The 27,903-nt window shown below is 39.7% G+C and overlaps 1 protein-coding gene across 1 annotated transcript in view; it reads right to left on the bottom strand.

Annotated features, from left to right (window-relative positions):
• The window catches only part of LOC137675134 (glypican-5-like), a 345,701-nt gene that overhangs the window by 76,722 nt on the left and 241,076 nt on the right, over window positions 1–27,903 (bottom strand). The window contains exon 8 of the mRNA XM_068421077.1: window positions 16,981–17,131. Within this exon, the coding sequence (XP_068277178.1) occupies window positions 16,981–17,131 (151 nt within the window). The remainder of the gene's footprint in view (window positions 1–16,980; window positions 17,132–27,903) is intronic.

Below are 27,903 nucleotides of genomic sequence, written 5' to 3'. Positions count from 1 at the left end.
CAAGCACCAACCTTGCTCTCTTCGAGCCACGCGCTGGATACACGCACAGCACAATGATAAGATCAGCACCCTGTGTTCTCTCAGCACTAATGAGACGTTATTTCTCTTCTCATCTTAAATTACTATCACATAAAGAAAACGACCCCGCGTACTGTTATTGTGAGCAAGCCTAAGTCCAGAGGAGGTTAGAGCTCCCGCCCTAATCAGCCACTTCTGCCCGTGCTCTGTGTTTGGCCTTGGCAAGTTTTGCTGCAGCTGGACCCAGCCGGGTCTGAAATGGAAGAGCCAGCATGGAAGGCAGGCAGGTGAGGGACTTCATTTGTTCACTACGTACTGCCAGGTTTTAGAACCTGGAACCTCTCAAACCAAGGGAGAGGATGGTGTCTGGAGGATGTTGGAAAGATATTTCTGATTGGCACTGAAGGCTTGCAAAGAATTAGTAGAGAATTAGCCTCAAATAGAGTTACCGTGATCAAATCTGGTGCTACGTGTGATGGGGTTGCAGCTCTTCCAGGAAAGAGTGTCTAGTGCAAGCAGGCATCAGTCAAGCCAAGGAGCACGAGCCTGGGCACAGCCGGAGAAAAGGCAGCACACGCTGTCCGCAGAGCTGCGGCACTGGGAACCCAGGAGCTCAGCGAAGGGGGCTGGAAAAGTGAGGAGCAGAGCTTCCAGGGGACACACGGCTGGGTGAACCACTGCAGCTGCATGAGTGGTAAAGGGCCCCTGCTGTTTTTATTCCCACCCCGAGCCCCCATTGAATAAATGCTTTTCTGCCTACATAAAATGCCAATATTTGAATCATAAGGCACGGGCAGCTTCTGAGACACTGCCAGAAAATTAGTGTTTAACTTTTATACTCAGAAGCAATATTAAGGGAATGTTAATAAAGAACAGAGAGCAAAATTGGGGGTTTACATTTCACAGCCAGAAAAAGAGCCTGTCCCTCTGAAACGTTCAGCTACTCTCCCCATGCTCACGTGCTATGCAATGAACACTGTCCTGTCTCCTTCCCTCAGCTCCCACCAGGAGGGTCTTCCTGCCAAGGTAACCTGCTCCAGCACCTGGGCTTTCCTCTCATGTCCCTCAGAGAAAAATTAGATTTGAGACTTCTGAGATCTTAAGACGTACTCGTATGACAAAAGTGCCCAAAAATTTCAGAGAAAAAGAAGAGATTTTTGAATACTGCATGGATTCTTGGTGTCTAGGAATTGTGAAAAGGGATCATTGCACTAATCTTCCTGTGAGAAAAACCTAAAAAGAAATAATTATAATAAAAAATCTCAGGCTGAGATACTGACCTCTAAGAAAAGCTGAGATGAGAGATCTGAGAAAATTAAAACTATGCTGATATTTATTCACATGGCACAAACAATTCATATAGTTTGAAAAAATACACTGAAGTTTAAACATTTATTATAAGCCATTACACTGTTTTAAACTGAGGCTGTTCACATATTATCTTCTTTGAAAATGGAATAATGTATTTTTTTAAATTTCAGTAAGTCTGAATGTTTCATTTCTCAGTCAGAATTGTTAATGAGGAAGATGTGATACAATCTGCTAAATCTCAAGAGTGCTAAGATATGAAGGGCCTTTAGCAGTGGTACAGGTAATTAAGTTTGTTACGATTCTCTATATATTCTGCAGCAGAAAATCTGATTGTTCTTTTGGCAAGGGACCATGTCTGTTCCTCTTCAAAGATGACCTGTTTTAAATTTTAAAATAAATATTATTTAAAGTTGGAGATAATTTTAATAGGGCACATAATACCAATGTATGTTCTTCATTATATACAGCATATTTTTTTTTTTTTGCTAATATACTACCATATTGAAAACTTGTGTGGTTTTTTAATACATATTCAAAAGATGAAAATACTAAAGGCAGGTACTCAGCTGATGTTACTAAGATGACAGATCCTGTGGGGCTACATTAACATCTTGGCATATTAATAGTCTGGAATTTTTTGACTGACTGTAGTAAAGGGGAGATTTGGGTTTGAAAGAGAAGAGAACTTAGCAAAATTTTTTCTCATTATTAGTATTTCTCACCAATTTCCACAAGAAATTATGACAAACAATGTCTATGTGAGTTCTCCACAGGATTCTTACTAGTTGACAGGTGCAGGAGAATGTTGTTTTGGAAGGATCATGGGGTTAGAGGCTCTGCATTTATGTGGTGCTGGAGAGAATACAAACTCTTTGCACCACGGTTTGGGGACCGTTCCACACTGAGTTAGAACTACCCTGTGGGTCTAAAACAAGCCTCAGGTGTTTAATACCTCCAGCTACTCTAAGGAGCTAATCTGAAACTCTTATTAGTCAGCTCAAAGGTGATTTAATTAATTTATCAAAAATATACACACCCCCAATCATAAAGCCTTGACAGTTTCAGACAGTATTCAAAATATAACAATTCTCCACGCCATTAATCCACACACGCTCACACATCTGGTTCTAGCCAACAGATCGAATCAGCTTGTCCCTCAAGTTAACTGTCAAAAGCGAAGCCCCAAGAAAGCCGTAACCACGTGCATCGCTCCACTTCCCAAGACTCACTCCTAACATTATTTTACAAGCTATTAGATTGAACAGGAAAAAAGATGACTGCAGCCATGTAGCTGGTTTATCAGGTAAATAATATTAAAAGTATCTGACCCATTCTCATATAGAAACTTTGTTAATTTACATGCACAATTTGGATTTCTGGGAAACGAATCCTGTTGTTCATTTTGAAATGATACTTCTGTTTTGATCAGTTACAGTATTCAAGTCTTCAACCCTAATAAATATGTTAAAAATAAGCCAAATAAAATATCACTCTCAGTGCACTGTATTATTAATCTATAGTCATTTAATTTCATCATGTTCGTATATTTTTTCCTAAAAAAAGTATTCAATTAAAATAAAGCAATAATCAAATTAAATATATCTACAACCTATAACAACTAGTTTTCCTTAGCACTGAATAACACGTGCGCACTACCTTAGCCTAATGAGGAATTTTAAAAAGAGTATTAATATGGTACTTTCAAGAAAAAGGTGTGACCTTCCCACGGATTCATCAGTTACTGCATTACCACATACTGCCTGAGAGTTTAGCAGCCGTGTATTTGATGATGGGCATTTTAAGGCATTAATGCTGGGCAATTTTCTCTAAATACTTTTCAGAACAAATCTCCTTAAGCTCATAATATCTTAATACCTTCCAAGAACAAAAGCCTTACATTCGAAGAGAGCAGTGTTAATGTAGTCTATGTCTAACACATTTACAATAGCCATGAGTCGTACCAGACCCGGGAGAAAACAGCTTACACATCTGCTTATTTTGCAAACCCGAGGTACGGAGACACGCTGTTGCAGGCAGTTGTGGGCTTACTCTGCCACGCTCCACACCGACTCGAACGTATGTTGCCTGGCCTTAATATGGCTGTTAAGTGGTTAAGCCTTGCTGAGGACTGAGATCAACTAGCTCAGGATGGCTAATGCCAAGCCACTGTGACTATATGGGCCAGAGCAGAGGGAGCGGGAGCTCCCATCGCATGCCAAGGGCGTGCAGCCGACGTGCCCTGGATCACTCATCTTGCAAATGATTCCTCCCAGCACTTACCCCTCGCCCACGCAAATGCTCTGCTGGGCCCTGCCTGAGGGGCTGCTGTACAACACCCACCCTGAGATCTGCTGTGCAGCTCAAAAACGGGCACGTTCACACGGCCTGCTCCTGCGCACGAGAGGCCGCTCCTGCGGAAGAGAGAAGCAAGGGAAAGCCTTCTGTCTGGGAAGTTGATTTATGACACATCCCAAATCTCAGGAATCAGTGAGAGACGCGTGATGCACGTATGAAATGGAAAGAGGAGAGAACCTGAACGCTCGCTGGGGAAGAATTTTTATTTTGACTATTTACCTCCTAAACTTGTTAGCATTTACCCAGTTTCAGACAGCTGAGACCAGTATGGAAAAGGGATCATTGCAAAGACTGAACACTAAGGCTCTTTCAGGGAAATACAGTACACTCAGAAAAGAAATCTCCACCAAAATCAATGCGTATATCTACAAAAAGGAGAAAGAACCCTTAAGTAAAGACACGCTTGTGCCATCTTTGTAGCACGAGGGAAGAAATAAAGAACTCCTTTTTCATAATAGTCTGCTGCTCTTAAAAAATTACATTAAGGTAGCGTGTATAATACATAAGTCTGTCTAAAAAGAACGCGTACAGAAGTAAGGGATTGTGTGTGACTATATAAAATAAAAGTAGTGATGGATTACATTGCACCCATCAATATCAGCACAATGTAAAGGATTTGAAATCAATGATCTGATTTTTAACGAGATGCGGAGGGTTTGTACACGGTTAGTCAGAAGCATTCTACTTTACATAAATGCTTTACAAAAGGTGACACAGTAATTACAGTACTGGGAAATGGCTACTATCTATCCGCTCTGCATTTTACAGACTAAACAGAAATTTCATGCATATTGAATATGCTTGTGTTAGCTCAATTCATTTTTTCAATATCATTTTATAAGGTAAGAATGATATAAATTCTAAATTGCTATTCAAATGTTACATCTATTTTATCATGAGTTACATTTTTAATAAAATGCAACTTTACTTGAAGCATGCATAATGTTTGCATAATCTGTGGAAGAAAATTGTCACTCTAGAATTTATAATTTGCTTATTTCTTACAAAACCTTCTTTTGATGTATTCTGCAGATTGATGGGGTTTCAGTGTATTTACACAGATATAAAAATATTTTCTGTGGTTGTGTATTTGCTCCTTTAAGTAGACTTCTTTATCGTTTGCAATATATTTTCGTATAGTTTGCAAAAATAAGTTTATGATTTATCCGCAGTTCAAAGAATTCATTTCAAATCTTCTTTGATACAACACTTCCATTTTTTGTTGTGACACAGATTATGCAAATTTGCTTGACAAAGAGTATGCAAACTGATTTTAAAGTATGAAGTTCAGCTGACAGTACCTAGGCTTCTGCATTAAATCAAAAGGATTGGGGTTTTTCGGTCTCCCGGACGGACACTGATTACTCAGGGTTTTTTTGGATTAATGGGGAGACTCCCACTGGGCATTTCCTGGTGCTGCATTCGGGTACCATACTGAACCACTGTTGCGTCCCCATTAGTGTCATGAATCTTTTTCATTTACTGACAAGCTGTCAAGGACCTGTTGAGATGTCACAGGACCTTGGAATATGATTAAAGTGGGGTTTTTTTGATTAAGCTCTTTCCAGTTCATGATATCCATGTGGAGTTTATGTCAAGTGAGTGAAAGCCTTAAAACAGTCTGGACACAGTCAGTACTTTCCTACTTAACTGGGTAGGACTTCATGTCCAACAGATTCACTGGGAACAGGACGGATTCACACTCAGATGCTGTTTTCAGAGGAATCTCATGTGCTGCTCACAAGTTTGTGTTTTTTGCTAGGATGAAAACTGCCTTTCCCCCATCAGCTCTAATGTTTCCATCGTGTAAGAGATTTATCCTGATATGGTTTAGCCCTGGGCACTATGCCTCCCCCAGCATGTTCAGGTTAGCCCAAATGCTCTTTGTGCTGGCTTTAGTTGTAGCAGTGTACAGCATGTGCTGCAGCGGTATACATATTTAAACAGTCTGTTCCTTTAAAAGCACATCTTCAAAAGATTTTATCTAATCAAATTTTAAATAGGAAATTACTTGTCCAACTTCACATCAGAAAGCTATCCCTTTCCTTACTACTCCAGATTGGATTATTAGGACTTCACTACTAAATGATCAGCAGCATGTCTGAGTCACCAGTCTTAATCTTGGGCTATAAATATCAGATGATGATTTATTACTTGGCAGTTTCAGTACTGCAATGGCAAATTCTCTTTAATCTCTTTAATTTGAGATGAACAGCAAAGTTTTGAAAGCTGAGAATTTCTGAGGTTCTCTGTGCAAACAAGGGCTAAGCCTTGGGCATGCACAATGTGGAATTTCACCCCCTTCATCAACTGATTCCGAAGTACCAGCTTGCTGGTGATTGAAGGGTTATTCGTTGCCCATACTGATCTAGTCCTGCTTATCTTTGCAAATTAACTGCTGCGGACAACAATTCAATGGTAAGTGGGCTAAAACTGTGATTTTGAGAATGTTTAATGTTTTTTACAACTGAATTGAATGAAGTTTGAAAGAGTAGTTATGACCCTCATATGCTACCTGGATCATCACTGTTTAACATTCATGCTTCATCTGGACTTCAGACGAGAGTTTATGATCTGCACAGCGCCGGAAATCATACTATCTGCTTATTCAAAAGTAGATGTTTGCTCACCAGACTATACAAGCTATTGCTTTCATCTCTTCAAAAATGCTAATCACATTGCTTCTAAACAGCACCAGACAACCGGGTCTCCCCCCTTTCTGGGGAATGCTGATACCCAGGTAGGTCGCTCGTGCAAGGTAGGTTTGCTTGTGCAAATCAGATCTAGATGAAGAATGCGCATCCTTTCGGAAAGCATTAAAAATAGGAAATGGACCTAAATCTTGCTGAAATGAAGACTAATTTGTAAACTTGACAGAAGTGTTTATTTAGAAGACGAACAAACTCTAGTGCGATAAAAGATTCCTCAAGAGAGGAAAAAAAAATTAAAAATTATCTTAATTCCAAAATATCATTTAGTCCTATTCGAAGTTTGGTTGGTTCCTTATGGTATTTTATTTCAGAAATAATTCATATTGGCTTGACGAACTATTAGACATTCACAGAAGAACAAGCACAATAGGGGGGTTGAGAAACTGATCACAGATGACAGGAAGACAAGGACAGAAAACATTTTCTGATTGTGATATTCAGGAACCTGAACTAGGAATAGAGATGGAATTCAGAAAAAGAAAAGCTTCTGATACAACTATACTTGAGGGCTGATTACTTCAGGCAAATGGAGACAACCAGACTAAAAACAGTATTAGAAGAGGAGCTGTAGGATCCTGTATCCAGCTGACTTTTCCATCACTGAGAACTATGATGAAGACCCTCAGTAATCCATAATTTAGAGGCTTCACCCTGTTTGCACAGATTCACGCTCCACACTCCAGGATGTTGCATAGAAACAACTAGGTTTCTAACTTCACTGTTACGTGAGTTATATCCAGTTCCTGGGTTTGGGGCTAGCAGATGGCATTATAGCCTCCTTGAATCTGCACGACACCCTAAAATGCTTCTGAAAGGAGTCAACTGTCCTGTCCACCCTGGAAAGTGTTAAACTTCAGGGAAATATGTCTTAACTGCTTTCAGGATCGAAGGACAGAAATAATCACTCTTAAAATCCAGTAGGCAGGAGACACTGTGGGATAAATCAGACGCAAAATCACCTGCTGAGGAATAATGTGCCTAATCTTTGAACCCTTTTCAAGGAAGGTATTTAACTACATGCAAGATCATCAGCTGGTTTAAGTTATTACAAGTACCTTGATCTCAAGGCAGCCAGATCTAGTCCTATAAATTCATGAGCCTGTTGATATGTCACATACTTCAGCCTGAAGTTCTGTTCTTCTTGTAGTAAACCGAGTACAGAGACTTTGTACTGTGGTCTCTGTTACTGTAAAACTAAACTGTGCTTTTTTTCAGGGTATTGTTTTGATCCTAAATTTCTCAGCTGAGACATTCTCATGGCATACCTGTTGGCTTCAGGCACATCAGCACTCTTTTAAGGAGTATTATTATACCTTAAAATGGACAATCAAGGAATAGAAAACCTCAAAACGCATACCTGGTGTACTCAAGGCATTTTCTCCCTAAAAGCAAAGACAAAACAGCCCCAAGAAATATTGGTTCAGAAGAGGGAGGGAGGGAGGGAAAACAAACCAAAGCAATTCTTTTCCTCCTTTAAAAGAACAGCGATCGCTTAGGCTTTCCTCATGAATCATAAAACAAGGCAAGGTGGCAGCAGGGAGAAAGAAAAACGGGATTTTTATTTGTCAGGGACTTTCAGTTCTATTTCCACTGACAAACAGCTGTGCTATCTGCCTTTCACTTGTTGTACGCAATGAGAGGTGACAGAGGGTTTCTTAGAGCCTTTAAGGTTGCAGTAATTAATAACCTTACCTTCTATGATTCTATGATTCTAATTAACCTGGAATAATTTATCTTTCGAATAAACAAGGTCCTAGGTTGCTTTCACTATCTTCCTTCCTTGGAGAAATGTGGGGTTTATATCCCCATGTGCAAACACGTTGCTTCTCACCGCTAGAGCTCTGGATGTTACTAAAACCCTAAAATGAAGTAGCATGGCAAAACAGAGCGGAGTTTACACGGCACAGCTATTCACTGTATTTAGTTCCTCACTCTCCTGCTTTCACTGGTGAGCAGGCAAGGGCTCAAGGAGGAGGGATGGCAGGCAGAGGTGCTGTGTGGCACAGGGCAGCACGTGGAGGGGGCACTAACATCACTGTCACTTCGCTGTCACCAGGGAAGTCTTCTCTTGTGTGGCATGAAGACTAACTCACAGGTGAACGTTTTCCTTAGGCTTGCAGGATTGTTTCGATAACTTATAGCGTAATGGCATTAGCATTTTAAACTGAGCTTCCATTAAGTTACACGACTTATCTATTTTGAAGTAATTTGAAGGACCTTTCATTGTTAACTCCTCTTAATTAATTTTGGCTTTACGGTGTTTTGGGGGCAAATTGCCTTAGCCTTCACATTTGTCCTATCACTACTTGGCATGACCAAGATACTACAGCTCTTAAGTGAATTTCTTGTCAGAAGGATCTAAATCACACAGCTCATGAGAGTTACTTGAGGAGGATCGGTTTTACTCTCCATTTAGCTTGGCCTCTAAACTCTGGGTGCCAGCCTCATGCTTGCAAATGACTTTTCCAGAAGCAGGCATTGCAAGTGTGGGGTCAAAGTATGTACCTGCAGTCTGCTCTTGGCCTGAAGCAAGAAGTATGTTCTGCTTCACGTGTTTAGTAAGGCAATTTTTCTTGGAAGCATGTCTTTATTATCATTTCAGCCATCATATACAAATTTGCCTCTTTTCATTCATGCTCTTTGTGGTCTGACTATGCTGTTCCTGTTTGGGGCCATTCAGCTTTGTGATATTTTTGTTTTTAAAAAGTCCATTTTATTAAAACACGCGAGAAATTCTGGTGAGTGGGAATTCATTGGAAAATCAGATCAATGAGTTTTCAGTTTAGGTCTGTTTTCAAAACACATCTCAGAAATACATGTACACATCGAGTTGCTCCTGTGGGAAGTAACTAGATAAAATACTGCTGACAAAGTCAGTAAAAACTGTTCTACTGTAATAAGTGCATTCAAAGGACACAGATTACTGGTAGTATTTCTAATAGAAAGTTTGTAAAAGCAAGTTACCCTTCAGTGATCTACAATGCAGTCTCTGATGACTACTTACACAGAACTACTGCAAACAGTTAAGCCCCAAACACCTTTATCCTGATCTGTCCAACATTTAATTTCCCCTTACGGAACAGCGCATTGGGAGGCTCTATACTTTAAGCAACTAAAATGCTTTTACCTTTTAATTTTGCCTCAACAGTGCTAAAATGATCAAAAATGTGCTGTAATTTACACTTCTCTGATGAAATGGTAAAATTACATTTCCCTAATTACCTTTTTACCTCTTCGGAGGTACCAATGATGGTACAAAAGTTGTTCAGAGAGTCACAGAGCTGGCACGCAGTCTGTACTTGCTCTAGCTAGTGTTCTGATTAGCATCAGGAGAAATTCCTGCAGGGGATGTGTTTATCTGGTCATGCAGAAAGTCATTTATACAACTTGGCAAAAACTCCTGTCTTGTATGGATCCAAACAGGAGAGCTGGTGGTACTGGGAACTCTCTCACCTCAGGTCTATGAGTGAAAATCTGAAGGAACTGAAATCCCTTTCCTTTACACTTCAAACTGTCATGTAAATGCTGAGGTTGAGGAAGGATTAGGAATGATTATACTCCTCATATGCATTTTAGTTTAAATTATACTGTGCAATGAAGGACAGTAAAATGACACGTAATACCTTATCCCTGTGTCAGTAGACTAAAATAGATTTAATCAGAGATAGAGAGGTGGGGAAAACTTTTTCTTTCTTTCTTCCTCCCCCCCTTCCTATCCCCTTCTCACAAGTCCCCCCTCAGCTGTCTTCTGAGCCTATTTGCACAGAACAGAGGCAGCAGGAAATGTCACTGTCCCCCAGAGAGATGATTAGCAAAGTGTGCCCATGAGATAACGGTGTGACAACACCACGAATCCAAAGTAACTCATCTCAGGATCAGTTCCTATCAAGTTCAATTAGCATTAATCAAAATCTGTACTTTTCATCCTGATTATTTAGGTTTCTCTGGTTTTCTTTGCTCCCATGTATCTTCCCAAACCGTATCTCTACAACAGAAGCCAAAGTCAGAAATTTGCAGCTATGGAGCTACCACTCGCTTCTCCCCGCACGTGCTGAAGGCCCTCTGGCAGGGTTTGCTTATGCTCCTGTTGTCAGAGGCTCATCTCTATCTACCACCCCAAATGACAAATACAAAGCTTTGAAACCACTGATTCTTCTTAAAAAATCAACCTTATGTAAGGGCTTGAATTGTCGCTGTGCTGTTGTGGAAGGAATCAGGCATTTACACTAAGGCAATAAAGAAATTTACAGGCTCTCTAAAAATGGAGCTGGAGATAAAATGTCTTGCACAACAAAGGATGTAGAAAAATGGCTATGCAAGGCAGTGGGATGAGGATGAGGCATGACGGAGAGGTTTCTCCAGGCAGCAAGATGGAAGACACTGAAAATGCAGTATTTCTGTGAGCGACGATCATCTGTGAGGAAAGGAAAGACATGTGGTGATGAGAAGTTGATGAGCATGGCTGACTGCCAGCAGATATTATGATCTGAGAATATTGATGTTTTGTACTAATAATTACAAAATCAGCAGCTGTACAATTACATATTTGGATAAATACAAGTGTAAGTGCATCCTGTAACATGGTGAATGGAAATGAAGTATGATTAAAATGACAGCTCATACAGTAATATTGATGCCTAGAAAAGACAGACAAGCCAGGAGAATGATAACATAACAAAGGATAAAAGAATCTTGATATTCAAGAAGAAAAAAACCTGATAATGAAAACATTCATGAGCAGTGTGAAAAAGACATTAACTTTCCATAGCTGTTGAGAGCAGATACAGATCAGACAGAAGACATTAAAAGAAAAACAAATTTAACTTGTCTGCACTTATAAAGGCATTCTGGGGCAAAAAAATTCCTTCTCCTATGCGCTGAAGAAGAAATCTACAACCAGGATAATTTCTTCTGATACTCTGTCTAGAGCAGAAAGATGCACTGAAGCTGTAAAGTGTATAAATAGCCAAGAAGAAAGCCAAGGGTTGGAATCACGTCATCTGAATGTGCTAACAAAGTAAGTTTGTTATAGGTTCCCACTTGGGTACTGAAATGTGACAATAAGGAGGATATTTGACTGAGAAAGATGTCTGAAATCAGAAAGTACTTATTAAAGGGAGGGAGCTTCATGAAAGAATCAGGAAGAAGTACAGAAGAAAACTGTTACTGGGATTAGATAAGCATTTGGCAAAATCACAGTTGTGTTCAAAGTCTGGCTGGGATGTCACAGGATGGGTTTGTTTATTGAATGCCTGCACGGACAGACACGATTTTGAAGTATTGTTTAAAATCTGCTGTGCCTAAGGGTCAGCACTGGTCAGGCACTTCTTCCATGGAAACTCACTGCTTTTGGGATGGGGACAAAGCAGAAGCCCATCTCTGTGGGGAGCAGGCAGCCAGCCAGGGGAAAGGTAAAATCTATGTCTCTGTTTCCCAATGATCTGAGGTTTCAAGGCACATCAGAAGAGTTAATACATGCCCCATGCGAGGGCTAAGCTTTTTGACCCACATATAGATTATATCCACAGAGGGGTGAATCTGGTGCAAAGACTGGAGTTCAGGTACAGGAGACATTTTGGCTTTGTCTGTTCTGTTCAGTTGAGGACGGACTCAAGGACAGGCTAAAATATATGTTTTCCTTAACCTGTGCTGTTTGTCTGCCTTGCCAGCAAGAGGACAGCTGTAGTCCAGCACTAGCTACATTCCTGTGCTGGTTTTGGCTGGGATGAGAGTTAAGTTTTTCCATAGTAGCTGGTACTGGTTGACATTTTGGATTTGTGCTGAAAACAGCGTTGATAATGCAGGGATGTTTTGTTACTGCTGAGCAGTGCCTACACAGAGTCAAGGCCTTTTCTGCTCCTCACACCACCCCACTGGCGCACGGGCTGGGGGTGCACAAGAGGCTGGGAGGGGACACAGGCGGGACAGCTGACCCCAACTGACCAGAGGGATATCCCAGACCATATGGTGTCATGCTCAGCAGGTAAAGCTGGGGGAATAAGAAGGAAGGAGGAGGATGTTCGGAGTGATGTCATTTGTTTTCCCAACTGTTACACATGAAGGAGCCCTGCTTTCCTGGGGATGGCTGAACACCTGCCTGCTGATGGGAAGTGGTGAATGAATTCCTCTTTTTGCTTTGCTTGCATGCACGGCTTTTGCTTTACCTATTAAACTGTGTTTATCTCAACCCACGAGTTTTCTCATTTTTACTCTTCCCATTCTCTCCCCCATCCCACTCGGGGAAAGCGAGCGAGCGGCTGTGTGGGGCTTAGTTGCCAGCTGGGGTTAAACCATGACAATTCCCTATGACTTTGCACAATATTATATCAGGCTTCTCCAGAAAGAAGCTTGGATTAGTTTCTGTCTTACACTGGCTATGCAAACATACAGCTTCATACAGAGTACAGTGATACATGCGAGTGGGCAAGTCCTTCCCTCCCGCAGACAGGCGTGCATGGGGACCCATGCCAAGAGGCGGTGTCAGCACCAGCTTTCTTCAACATAATGCTCCACAACTTCCACAAAGCCTAGAGCTCTATATAGGTGACTTCGGGCTTGCACTAAACTCCAGTCCCTGCCAGGGGTGGGGGAGCATTTCCTCTAAACTTCGTTTAATGGATAATCACCTGATGATGTCCCTGAATAGAAATCTAATGTTGGTTGTCACTGCTTGGGTGGGGCCTCCTCACAACATACAGCTGTGCAGCACAGCTGGGAATGGGAAATCCCCTGCACTAACTTCCTTCCCACTTTTCACTGAACAGACTGAAACATTCTTCCTTTTCTCTGAGCAGAGGGGAGGCAGGACACAATGGGAATCTGTTGCTGTTCTGCTTTTTCATGAATGGCAGGATATTAATCCCTCTCCTAGTAAATATTCCTGTGGCTTGATCCTGCAAAGCACTGAGCAATCCCTGCTCTTCTCCATACCACCACCACCCTTCACAGTCCAGTATGGGTTTAAGAACAAGCACTTACATCAGTGGACTCCTTTTGTGATCGAAGTTCATGTAAGGCTATGCTTACGTGATCAGGCAGTGCTAAGCAAGCTTCAGACTGAGATGCTGCTTTGCACTTCTGCCTAGAAACCTGCAGGACTGAAGCAGTGTAAATAGCAGAGCAACTTCCCCATCCGTGCTCAAGATTTACACGACTTGCTTTCCTCTTCTTAAATCCCTCCTAACAAAGCTTTGTTCTACGATGATTAACAGATGTTGTCATTAAAAAGTGGTTACTTGCCAACAAATAACACATGGGTCTGCTTGAGAAACAGTGCTGTTTCCCCAGCTTTCCCCAAGAAGAGATACTTGTGCTAATTGGTAAGGCCTGTGAGAATATGACATTTTAAAGTATCTTCTACCATACATAATTTCCTAAGAGAACGCTGGTTTCCTGAGAATTTATCTTGTTCCTATGAAATCATTTGGAAAAACACACAGAATAGCTACATAAGCCCATTATGATTAAAGGAGTAAGTGGTGATCTTTTTAGATAACAATGAATTTGGCAAACAAAGACTCACTTGTAACAAAAGTAAACAGAAACCCAGCACTAAATAATAGATACCCACGTATCTTAATTGCAGACATAAAATAAAATGAGTAACTGATATGCAGAAATGATTCTCAAAGGCTACAAAGGTGACAAACAAAAGGACAGGATTTTACTATCCATTGCAAGATGACAGACAGCAGTCCCCAACCAAAAAAAAATTGGGGAAAAGGATATGTATGATGGACCTGGCTGGAGTATACAAGCACGGAATCACTTCTGTTCTTACCTACCTGGTACACAGTGAAGTCTAAAACCTAGGAGCCAGGCCCTCTGTTAGCGATTTGGAAAAGCAAACTGGGGAGATGGCAACGTACCCTGTCCAGGGGGACCTTCTAATAGTTATAATCAGAAATGTTTTGAAGATGGTAACCTAGATATTGATGAAACTCCTGGCAATTATTGTTAATGAAAAGGTAATTTGTTTTCTGGGAGGTGGAAAGGAATAAGTGCTCAGTAGGTTTGCAGAAACTATTTAAAAGCAATCCGAGTCCTTTGCAACACTCAAAGCAGGTCTCTCATCACATAAACTGTAAATATCGTTTTCATATAGGTTTCAAAGAAATGACAGATGTAGTACATTTTTACTGCATTCTAAATTCAGCATTTTAGAGGTTGACACTGAAATCCTCTCCTCTCTTTTCTCTTTTCCATGGACCTGTTGTTAAAAGCATGACTGCTCTGCCAAAAAGTCTATGTTTTGAAAGGCTTTTATTCCCTTTTTATTCCTTTTGTTCTACTGCATGACTGCACGCTGCAACATGCACTGATGAGATCGGTGGCATTTTATAGCTATCATTTATGTCTCATCCAAACCTGCCGTAGTAAGAACATTCCCATTGACTTTACTAAGCTTCAAATCAGGGTTTTATTTGGGATTTAGCTTTAGCTTCAATTCATGTCTCAATTCACTGTGTACTTCAAGCAAGCAAGGAATAGTCAGTGTTGTCATGTTCCACTTCTACAAACTATGGCGATGTACTTGACAGGTTTTAAGTTTAGGAAATATAACGAATTCACAGGCTGTACAACTAGAAACACCATCTTACAGACATGCAGCAAGAGGAAATTGAACTAATCTGATGTTTGTTTATTTCTTTAACATTCTATTAAAGCAAAGAAGCTCTATAATGAGATTACTCCATTTTATCTCTTAATTGTATCCAGATATGCAAAACAGATTTACTGCTAGTGGCTTGTATACAATATTTTAAAGCTAATTATGAAACAGCATTACTATTGTCACACGATGAAATACTTATTCTTACTGTTATGAATCAAGACCGTTTTGTAAAATTAATTATAATTACCTTTTTAATTGGATATAAACCCTACTAAATTCTGAAACAGCTAGTTATATAAATATAATTCTTTTAAATCCAGGATGATAAAGCATAAAATATTTTAATTAAACAGATTGCAAAAGAAAGGGAAAAAAGAGACATGAACTAGTTTTCTATTATTAAAGTCAGCTGTAAGTCAAGTCTTGAAAGTATTCATGTTTTTATGTTTGAACACCTGAAATCTGCCATTGTCCATGTAAGCATGCATACACATCTTCTCAAAACGGTGTATTAATAGTTTAATTGTTCATAGAAGAGTAGTTAGCACCTGGCTTTTGTTTGTATTATTCCACATAGAGAGGACAGCATATTAAAAGTATTTACCCTCACAAATCCCCAGGGCCCAAAACATCTAGTAGTCTTTTCATTGCTTATATATATAACACAATTAAAAAAAAAAAAAAAAAAAGTTAAGCAAATAGTTTTAAAATAACATGGTGTCAAAGTTCTGTTCAAAAACACTGGGGAGTAGATGGTGAAAATCTTTACTTGATCTGTTAGTCACAATTATTTAATAATTTTTAAAAATACCGTCCCTATGCTGTAATATCTCATGATCATACAGCTCATCAACACAGATTAAATTTCAGGTATTTATAACCTGGTACTGCAAACTAAATCTAACATTTTGCACACATTTTGAAGTACATGTTTAAGCTCAGTTTTCCTGAACAAATATTCATAATAGGAACAACTGAAGTCTTGGCTACAGACTAATCACAGCTTGTTTGCAAGTCTTACTTGAATATGGGACACCTTTTCCCACGCTCCGCTTAGTGGTAAAGGGACAAGGAAGCAGCACTTGTTTATCTCAGCAGAATGAAGCAGCAGTTTAAAACTTACCCGAGTTCCAGCCATCTTAATGAGCTTTATTTTTCAACACTGTTATTATACCTGTACTTCATATACTTGCAAACCAGAATGACATCCAAACCAAATTACATTTACACGCACTATGGTAATTAAAGCAGTTACATTTTGATGAGCTGAAATGAATCAGATTCCAGATAAGATAAACCAATAATATCAAGTATTTAGAAGGAAACATCTCACTTCTTACCGACTTACTATAGCGAGGAATTAACTACGTATTAAATTGTCAGTATTTCGGTGGAAGTTAAGTTAGATTCTGATGCTGATTCTATATTTGATGACATATTATCCAAGTAATTTCATGAATAAATATTGCAGAATGCATAGCTGAGACTATCAAGAAATTTTATTTAACCAGCAGCTCGCCACTAGAAAAAAAATACTTCATGTGTTTTTTCAGGGATATATACTTTCAGAAGCCAACTCTGTTTGGATCATCCTTCAGTACCATTATGCAATCAATAAATATTTATGTTAACTCTCAGCACAGTCTATAAGGACATTAATTTTCTATTTATTTGAAGAGCCCACAGGATATAGGAAGGTTCTTCCAGTATTTCTGTAATGTAGATTTCACTGCAGATATTATTCACTCTAAATTTAAGTCTTTTATCTGCACACCAAGTGTTAAATTATATTGGGTTACTGTCTGTATCATTCTATTTTTACTGCAGCTCTTCACAGACTAAGATTCAAATCCTTTGAATTAAGTACGATCTTGACAGTAATTCAAGCAGTGCAAGTCTTAGCTCTGTCCACCTAATTGTGACATTCATGAATTTCTAAGCTCTGTATGTAACTATACAAACTGTATTTACCTGCTGTGTGAATCCTGTCACCGGATCCTTGACAGCCATCCTCATCATCACAATCCCCGCTTGACTCCATCTCTTCACTTCTTCCACCCCCACTGCCAGCATCTCGGGAAGCCCATCTTTCCAGTTTTAATTTTGCCTTCTCAGCATCCAGCTAAAATGGAAGAAGCAAAAAACCAACAATGGTCAGAATATTTACACAGTTCCCACCTCTGGTGACCAAGCTGGGTTTATAAAGCAATAAGCACTTCCTCATTCACTTTCATGAACTGCTCCTCAAGCTGGAGGTTGTTTCTGACAGTGACATCCAAATATTTTGGAATAACAGACTACATCAAATTTTCTCCGCCACAGATGACCAGGGTCACTTATGATCAAACTTCTACTTGAAAACACCACATCTACCAATATCATCACAGGGAGCTCTGGTTCTGCAGTTTTTCCTCTTGCAAACCACGGTTTGGAGATCACTGGTTAATGATGGCACAATGTGCCATCTGTCTGAGTACTTATTTTGGGTTACTTACAATTGAAGACTACAATATACTTGACAACCTTTGAAGAGTTGAGGGTATTTGCTACTTTTCATTATGGACTTGGTCACTCAGAAACCTTGGCCCCCGGATAAGATTTTTAAGATGGCGTCATTTAAGATGCCTGTACCAACTGCAAGTTGTTCATTATATTTCACTTCAAATCTATTTCTTGGACTGAGTATAGAATAAGAAAGCCTTTTAAAAAATAAATCTAAATGTATCATACTAGGTCACACTTGCTATAACAACATATTTACTCCCCAAACTCATCTTTTTGATCTTTAGATAACTCTTTCTCCTTCTGTCACCATGAACAGTTGCCTACTATTAGTTCTGTGGGGAGAAATGATTTTCAGTTCACTGGTAGTTCCAAAAAATGAAAAATACCATTTCATTTTCAGTGAATCTAAACCCAGCCCATCCAGAGAACAAGAGCAGCACTATTTGGGAAGAAAGGAAGCAACTGGCTTAGACTAGTACATGTCGTTATAAGGCATTCATCAAGGAAGGGTGATTCAGGAGAAACTTGAAGCTGTCCCCCACACCTGAGAGGAGCACCTACTCGCTGAGCTCATGGCACCTCTCTTGTTGGAGCTGTGCCATTTTTGTATAACACTTCAGAACCAAGATGCTCTTGGTGGCAACCCTCCTCAAAGGCTTGTATTTGTTGTTGCTAGTGCAAAGGATACTTCAGGCTATTAGAGAAGGTGGGTCAGCTTCTGCAGAGAAAAGCCCCAACAGCTCACCTTCCCCTACAGCCCTGTGATAGGGAAATACCTTGACTCAGAGTGGTTTTTTTCACAACCTGGCTAAGTTGCCCTGGTTACTACTGAGTTTCCATTTCCCCATACCTATCACCCACACTTTGTGAGTAACTACCAATTTCTTTTCTGAATCTTGTGGGAAAATTGCATTGGGGGGGTGTTGGTTTTGTTTTTAAGTGATGGAAAGACCTGATCCAGTACTTCTGATCACTTCTTTCCTGTAGCTGAAACGCAACCTACAATGCATATGAACATTGTTTTGAAAGACAGCAGCTTGTCTCTTGTTCAGAGTTACAAAAACCTTGTTCCTGTTAGCTCTGCTTGTATAGTATGATGAGGTACAATTAGGACCTGTCATTCTAGTTACGTGGAAATATTTTAACCAAATAGAAAGACTTTGTAATGCTTCTCAAAGTCGGTCAGATTCTGGATCTATCTAATACCCTTCATCACAAGTATCTTCCCCCCAAAGTGTTGCAGATCCATTTCAGACTTTGTGATCTGCTTTATACCAGAGGATTGGGATTATTCTTGGTACTGAGCAGAATGTATTTTGAAATGTAGGTACTTTGAAGATTCAAATGCATTTCACACTAAAAAAGGAGTTGGGCTGGGAGCTGGGGGAGGAACTGGAGCACAGGGTTAATACAACTGTATTAACTGAGTTGAAAGGATGATGATGGATGCAGCAATTTCTCTGTAGTGGGAAGCTTTGTGTGATAGTCTCCTTCTTCTTCAGATCCTGTGAGCCACCATCCTCCGCTCTGGGGCTGACAAATGCTTGGATCAGTGCAGCAGAGATCCTGTTCTACGGAACAACAGATGCCAACTTCTATATGGCAGAACTCACGAAATGTTTCACCCTTTCACTGAAAAGATCTGTTTGCTCATTCTGAAGACACAAATAACTTGACACTGCAGTGGGAAGATCAGTAAGTGGGAGGAGAGGGTATGGACTCTAGTGGGGAAGCACAGTAAACACTCTCTAATTGTTACTGCATGACTTTTTTATAAACAAGTTGCTTAATGCTGAGCCTCATTATTCACAGGCGTAAAGACTGATGTCACGGCAATACAAAACAACATTTTGTGGAACAACTGGAAAAATTTGCCTATGAGGGAGAAAGATAACTCATTTCTTTCACAGATTTATTGTGTCCTGACCATAACAGAGAAGACTCGTTCATTCTTAGTTATAATCCTTCAGAATGAAAAGAAATGGCTAAGTGGTGAACAGAGCGGATGCAAAATTTAATGAAGGCTTTTAATGATTGTTTGCCAAAGCAGAAATGTTTACTGCCTGTTAAGGTACTCCTTCTTTTCAAAAATTTGATTTCATTCAACGCCCACGGGTCAATCCTGACCTCTGCTCAAACCAAGTAAATACTTGAACCAAATGTGCACCACCTTCTTGGACAAAGACCAAGAAACAAGCTCAGCTTTTCAACATGGGGCACTGCAGCATTTTACAGACTTCTGAGCTCTTAGTGCCTTCACTACAAAAAGAGATTAGCTGTAGCCCAGCTCGCTTTTGGCTTGCCAGTAGAGAGGGCCACCAAATTACGTACAACCCTTATACACAAGTTCAACACTACCACATAAAGTCAACTCAGGTGCTACCTACCAACCCTTTTCACCTTGTAATAACCCTTTCCCAACCTCTTCCAATGGCTTTTCCATCTGTGGCTACCATTCACCTAGAATGACGGACCAGAGCCCAACTTTGTAGAGATAATGGTTTATCTATAAATAAACCCATTCCAGGAGCTGAAATATTGTAGCCACTTTAGTGAGGAGCTCCAGCCACACCGTGCAGCCCTGTTGAGAAGGCAATGTCACCATTGCATAGTGATTTGTGATCTAGCACCCTTCTCTTTTCCAAATTTTGAAGGAACACTTGTCCTTTGGCCACTGCCGTACTTTAGTGAGATCACTGTTTTAGCATGATAGCAAAGCATACGCCAGCATTTCTCCATCTCCTTTTTTCATAGGATCACAGGAACCTCTTCTCAAAGGCCTGAGACTGCACTGAAATAGCACAGACTGCATCAGGATGGACGAGGATGGTGGAGCTTTAGAAGACAGTCATAATGAAAGACATTAACCTTCACTTTTTACTAAGCTCTCCTAGGTCCAGAAGATGGGTATGGACAGGGAATGCCTGTAATGCTTTGTGGCTAGGGGACTGAGAGGTGTCCAACAGAGGAGCTGGAGGTCATATGAAGGTTCAAGGCATCTTCAGAGACAGCCATGATCTGTTAGAAAGCCTGAACAATTCTCTCCTAGCTGCTGCCACCAATCTCTAAAACTGATTCCCCACACATGGCTGTAGAGAGAACCACAGTCCCTTGCCCATATTTAACACTGGAGATCAGAGACTGGAGTCAGTCACGGCATTTCTATTATTGCTTAAACCCACTCTTAAACAAGCCTTATTTTGCTGACTTATACTCTGCCTGCTGATGCATAATGCCATCCAGCCATCTTGGGCAACTCTGCACAATAGTTCCAGCCAGTGTCTTGATGCTGAGAATTGATGCTTTGGTTAAACAATTGCAATGGATTTCAGGCTGGGCACTGGAGCTTGTACCTTTACCTTCACAAAGCAGAAGATACTTGCTGCCTAAAATGCCAGAAAATACTGGAATCTTAACAGCTTAAAAAATAAGTCTTCAAGTTTTTGCCACATCTAAAAAACTTTTTTTTTTTTTTTTACTCATGAAAAGATTTTATAAAGAGATCAGTAAGATTTGTACAGACCAACTGAAAATCGACTCAAACCAGGAATTTTCCCAACTGCAACATGCTTTGGATCAAGTTCATAAACCTCTAAAGGGTTTTTGAGAAAATATAAAGTCTTTCTGTGGGAAAGCTTCAGTATTTGTATCTGATTCAGCTGAAACGTAAAAATCACATATTACTATTCAGCTCTGAGTCAGATACAGATGACTATCCTCATGCATTTTATTTATTCCAGCAAAGGTGCCAACCTTAAGTGACACTAAAAAAAAGTTCTGCTGACGTATGGTTTTACAGAGAAGAAAGAAGCCATATGAGAATGGTTGCTTTCTCCCCTATTAATATTTGATGATGTAGCACACGCATTCCTGGTCACATAAAAGAGTCCATCAGACTTCAGAGGCTTCAAAGAGTACGTGACACACAACCCCTGAGCTTCCTACGATAAGTCTAACCCTAATTCTCCCTCTGACCACAGGTGTGTTAGAATATAAATTTATTCTCATGGTTTTTCATGAAGGCACGTTCTAGTTGAATACTTCCACACATTAATTAAATAATTACTGTTCAGCTCCGTGAAAACTATTCAATAGAAGTGCCAATTTCAATCCGATTCATTGATTAGTCTGTTTTCTGAGGAGTCATATATGCATGTATATCTGAGAAGATGACTCCAAGCTGTAGGATAATAAACTAATTTAATCAGAAAATAGGCTTTAAAATTATATTTTGCACCACAGTTTCAGGCTTTTCAGGTCAGTGAACACAACAGTGAAAATCTAAGAGAATACACTTTTTGAATAAAGCCATTTAGAAGTTGTGTGCTTGGAATATTCAGACACAAATCCCATACAATAATTGTTTCCTGAGGGATTTGATAATTAGTTTTCTATATGACGGATTGCCATGTGAATGCTTTTCCTCTCTGAAAATAAACCTTTGAGGTGAAATCTGACTTCTGTCCACTCGTCACGTAAGCATACATATCTTACTTGCTGGTGTTTTCACAGTGATCAAAAAATGGCTGATTATATACTGCATTTAGAAATTGTAAGCTAAGCATGATCTTTTCTCAAGGTACTTAAAAGCAGTTGCCTTTTAACAAGTATTTTAGTGACATATATATAATTTGCACAAAGCATTTTGCCAGCTTATGCACAAATAATGTACAAAGCCTAATCCTGAAAAGAGTCATAAATGACTCAATCCTTCCATTCATTTTTTCCAAAGATAAAAATAAAAAATCCTTTCTAAACCATTATTAGTTCAGAAATGACTACAACTGAAAAAGACAATGTGCCTTTGTTTTTAGCCTATTATATACATTTTTTGTTAGGGACTGACATATTGCTTTAGGCATAAAGCTGCATTTTACTGGTGCCTTGTGAATGAGCAGATGTTCTGTCATTTCACAAAACAATAGCAACATAACAGATTTTAGACATAACTGCCATATATATGCTTATTCCAAGTGGGTTCTCTCCTTTGAGATAACATTTATGGTTACTTTTCCTCCACATATGCTCTTAACTTCTTTTTAAAAACATTTGGCAGTTGCTTTTGCTTCTTCTTTTCACATTTATCTAGCATTCATATATTACAGCATAAATAAGCAAAATGAACTTATTTCTCTTCAATTTCGTCAGACATTTTCTTTAGTGTGTTCTTCCTTTGTCCCTATTTCACAGAAATCCAAAATGCCTTATGCATTGTCCCCTTCCAATTTCTAGTACAACTCAAGGAGGCAGTACCACTCAACTCTTAAATCCTTTTTTTTAGCTGAAGAAAACGGACATCTAACCTTCCAAGCAACTGACACCCCCAGAAGGTTTCCTTCTACTGTATTTATTCAGATCCTTACAATAACCTTTGCATAACACATCTTGCTTTACAAGTCACCTGTACAATATTAGAATAATTTAACTGAACAGCTATACATAATTTATGCAACATGGTTAAGAACTGACAATGATTTTAAAATTTTGTTCGTATCTCTCCCGACTAGGCCTTTTCCAACTAGGGAGGTGGACCAATATTGCTAGATTCCTTTGGTTTATGTTTTTCTCTCTAGCCTAAGTACCTCACATATACTTACACTGACATTTGTGTCCCTTGTCTATGCCAATGCTTCTGGTGTACATATATATATATAAGCTGAAGCGGGAAGGCTCTCTTCAAGCACGTGGAAACACGCAGAGCACGGGTCTCGGCCTATGCAGGCCCACAAAGCGGGGACTGACAGCCTCCTCTCCTCCTCTGCCCAGTGTATCTCCATTCGAGCTATACACAGCATTTGGGAAGTTCTTCTTCCCTTTCCGATAATTTTTTTGTTGTTGTTTCTTTTGGTTTGTTTTACCACGAAGTGTCTCAGGTTGCCTGGAAGCACTTCCATAGCTGAAATGGCCCTTGCCTAGAATAACCACCACAGGGTTGTTCTAACCTGTAACTATGCACGCAGCTCTCCTTCTGGATTTGTTCATCCTATCACAGCTCCCCAGTAAGCCAGCTTTCAGATAAACACTGCAAGTTTCTGGCTGAGGGTATCTCGCTAAGATGATACCCTCATATCATATGAGGCCTGGCAGGATGGGCGCATGAGACCCAGCGGTAGGAACACCGCGGCCTAAGGATTCCTTAGGATCACTATACGTTGTGGGGGGAATGACACACCTACTTCTAAAGTGTTTTACGTGTTGGTTTTCATACTCTGCTTCATTCTAGAATTCTTTTGTTCAAAATATTTAATTATTTGACCAACTCTCCCAGTCTGTTTCTGAGCATCTTCAGTACAAGCCGATGTAATTGGTGTTTTTATTTGTTTGGGTTTGGTGGGTTTTTTTTTCCTATTAAATCACTAAATTACTCCTTTCTGAAACAGCATCTGTATTCCTATAATGGACTTAGCTTCTTATGGTTTCTGCAGAAGTTTCCTGCAACCGTTCCTTTATTTTCTACATGTAACTTTTCCTCCTAATTTTATAGCCCTGACTTCTCCACATACACTTTCCAATCCTCTGTCCTTGAGGCTTTGTATTTGCAGAAGTTTGTCTTCACCTGTGATTTCTTTTTGTTCTCCTGGTTTATGCAGATTGACTTGTTACCCTCTTCTTCATATTTTTATTGCCGGATGACACAGTAGATACTTAAGGATCCACACTTTCATTTAATCTTTGAATACTTTTCATTTCTCCTCTGTGTCTTTCCTCTAATCTGGCCCTAATCTAGTCCACTGCAGATCCATACTCCACAGTAGAGAAGCTAAAAGCAATTCTTTCTCTCTCAGCTGATTACAAATGTAATAGAATTATTTCAGCAGGAATCTAAGATGGCTTTTAGAGATTCACCTTGTTATACTGCAGTATTAATGCTTCTATTTTGGATGTTTATAGTTTCTGTTTTTCAACTGCTTATTAAAGGTGAGTATATTTCTAGAAGAGTGCTAGCACCATGATCAGTTTAATATTCATTGAATTGAATTACACAAGCTGTATAGGTTCTTGTATTTACTGATTACACTGTGAAGAAGCAACAAGAATGTGCACCCATAGAATCTTATCGCTATCAGCAAAAGCTTCATTATAACAGTTTGCGTAAACTGCCACCCAAAAAGTATTAATTGTGAATGATGTAAAGTGAGCACAAATAAAAGAAGACTTATTATAGTTAATAATCTGTTCTAAGCAAGCACAACAGCTGCTTAAAGAGAATTAGCACCATTTGATTTGAATTCAGTAAGTCCGGTGGGTCAAGGAAGCGAGCAGACACCTCTCTTTGATGTCATATCTTTAGTGTTGGGCTGTATCTTTTCAGTATTATGGGATGCGCCAAAGATTTTTCTGATGTCTAGTGTGCCTAACTTAGACACATACCTTGGGTTAGTCCCTGCCACAGGCACGAATTTCACCTTTAGACAGCTAGCTTAGTGCAGTCTTTTCCAAAAATAAAATCTGCTTTTTAAATTGCAGTACATGTAGTCTGAAAATAGAGCATATGGCTAAAAAAACTGTCAGTGTTATATTAAGACTTTCTGCATCTTGTTAATGTTAAAAAAAAAAAAGGCAAACAATTGTAATAAAAACATAAGGTAAACATTGCAATTATTGGTGAAGAGTATGCAGGAGTTGCTTACAAAAGATCTTTGACCCTTCAAAATAGTTCATTTTTGGGACAGTGGCTGTTTGATACAACAGCTTCAGAGGCAGAGGGTTGCTGAGAGTGCCAACAAGGTACTCGGAATGACAGTGTCACCAGTTCTTGTGACGTGGGCCCTTGCAAGAAAAATGTGGGCCACAACATCTCTAGACACGCGTGCGCGGCGCGCGTGCATATATTAGATAGATGATGGTGCTATCAGCAGTGGGAGGTGCACTTAGTTTTTGTAATAATCACAATAATGCACTAGAGCAGACGGCGTGAGTCTCTGCAAGGGTAAGTGGCTGGGAGATGAACACACCGTGTCTCTGCCACACTGAGATGCAAAGGCACGATGCCAGACCTGGCAAGTGTTGCCTTCTGGTGCTCTCACAAATGAGTCTGTTCTACAGGGCTTACAACACTATTTCTCCACACTTGGAAAGGAGGAGCTTTAAGTGGGATAACTTCTGCAATGGGTTAATAAAACGACCAGAAAAAAAGGAACAGTCTTCTCTGAAAGACCATGGCTTGCTTTTCCTAGCACAAAGAAGACTGGGACAATATGATTATTGTCTATAAATGTATTTAGCCTTCCCCTTAAATGTGGAAAGATCTCTGAGAATAAAACTAGCACAGAAATAAAAAGAATGAAAACAAGGTTTTTAACAATCTGAGTTATGAGTTTCAGGAGTAGCCCCCAAAGAGGAACATGGGGTCAAAAATTCCCAAGCATTTGCAAGACCTGGCTGAATAAATTTGTGGGCACAGTTGCCTGTGATGTCAATGAGCTATATGTGATATTTCAGGAGGTCTCTTCCAGACTACCATCCTGTGCCTCTACACTCTGCTAGTTTCTAATATTAGAAAATTGATTTGTAAAATCAAAATCACAAACCAGAACCACTCCTATTAGCCATTAGGAGTGTTATTTCCTTGCTTGTCTGATTTCTGTACGGGAAAATTGTGTCCACATACCAAATTACGTCCTTTCTGTAGGCTAAGAATGAAGCCTCTTAGCTGTTCCTGAAATCAAAATGTGGCTCAAAAATGTATTAATTATTGCTGGGGCTTAATGCCGTTTATAAATGTCTTGTTTAACTAGGAGCTCTGACGCATCAGGTTTTGGACTTCTAATAATAGCCAAGACCCTTCTGTCTGATCAGATTTGGGAAGTGCGAAATGAGAAATGCCTGCAATCAGGAGGCTGGTCGCACTCCACCAGCCCTCGAATGGCACCCTTCTGATAAACCACGTTTTTATGGGTTAAGTGAGTAAACAGCGGCCAGTCTAAATTGTCTAAAGAATAGAGCCAACCTTTCTCCTTGCTTTGCACTCAGACAGCAATTACCTTTTTTATTTGCTGAAGGAAATGTTCATGACATGCTCCAGTGCATGTTAATTCTGTTTCATGTTCTTGGATAATTATCTGTTTTCAAGCTCTATGTCAGAGAAGATCATTTTCATAGTATGAAAAGTTTGACATTTCATTGGAAAGACTCGTGAACAATCAAAGCCTTTCATTATTTGGTAGTGCTCAACAGACCCAGGCTTTGGATTTGATGTTTCATGTTAAAACATGACAGAAGCAGTGGTCTGTTTAGTCTCCTCCACACTAAATTCCAGCAACTAAGCACTAAAATACAATATGGAACAAACTATGGAAAATATGGTAAGAAGATGGATAACGATGTTTGTCATCCATTTAACACGTACTGATGCTGGAAGCTAAATCACAAATTACTTATTACATAAGCTAACTAGCTTTAATAACACTGCAACCCAAACCCACAGTTACAATCCCACTGTCTCAGTGTCACCAGACTTCTCTGAAATCCTGAATATCACATTTCTAAATGTGCTGTATTATCTAGAAGGTGCCACATAGGTACAGAAAAAGAAAGGACTGGAGCCTCTGCTGCTATGAATCAGCAAACTGAATTTCATGGAGCTGCTCCAATTTATTCCACATGAAGGGCCAGCCCAGATTTTTTTTGTTTGGGAAAGTAATGAAACAGACAAATGCATTTCATGTTGCATGACTGACAGAAGAAAAGACTCTCTCTTTCCAGATGTCATACTTGCATGGTTTCATGGTAACATTTGAGGACATACAATTGAATGTTTTTGCTAAGTCATTTTTATTTTAAAAGGGAAGAGGAAAGAACAGATGTTTCTGCAAGCAGCAACAGCCACTGAAGCCTTTTTTCTACAGTATTCCTTTTCATTGGTGCCTTCCCATGGAGGTTCTCTGATGTCTTACAAAGCCTGAGTTCACCATACAGTGTTTTTACCAGTGAGTCTCTCTCCTCTACTCACAGAACTCAGAATCTGTTAAATTTGATTAAAATTGGCTAAAGGGTTAAAAAGGTATGGAGGGAGTGGCAAGGCTGACAGGCAGGGACACAGCAGAGCACATTAGATAAGCTGTATTTGTTTATGAAACCAGGTTAAAATGCAACGTAAGGGCAAACAACCGGCCTTGGCAGATCACTAATAAAATTTCTGGAGAGCAGCAAGAGTTGCGTTGCCTGACAGCAGCTTTGCCCTTCCCCTCATGGGTTTAAATTCTGTTCAGGCTTGGAACAGGCATGGTAAGTGGGAAAAGGTCAACGCATCGGTCTTCATGGACTATCATCTGCTCCTACTGCCTCCTCAAAAGCCACTAACAAGATAATCTGGTCACAAAGATCACAAGCTCTCTCGTGGTGCACTAGGGAAACGGATAACCATGTTCTCCTGTACTGTATATGCCT

Source organism: Nyctibius grandis, chromosome 32 (genome assembly GCF_013368605.1).
Source record: "Nyctibius grandis isolate bNycGra1 chromosome 32, bNycGra1.pri, whole genome shotgun sequence".
In the NCBI taxonomy this organism is placed as follows: domain Eukaryota; kingdom Metazoa; phylum Chordata; class Aves; order Nyctibiiformes; family Nyctibiidae; genus Nyctibius; species Nyctibius grandis.
Note: the sequence above shows the minus strand (reverse complement) of the source record. Positions and strands in the feature narration are given on the sequence as shown.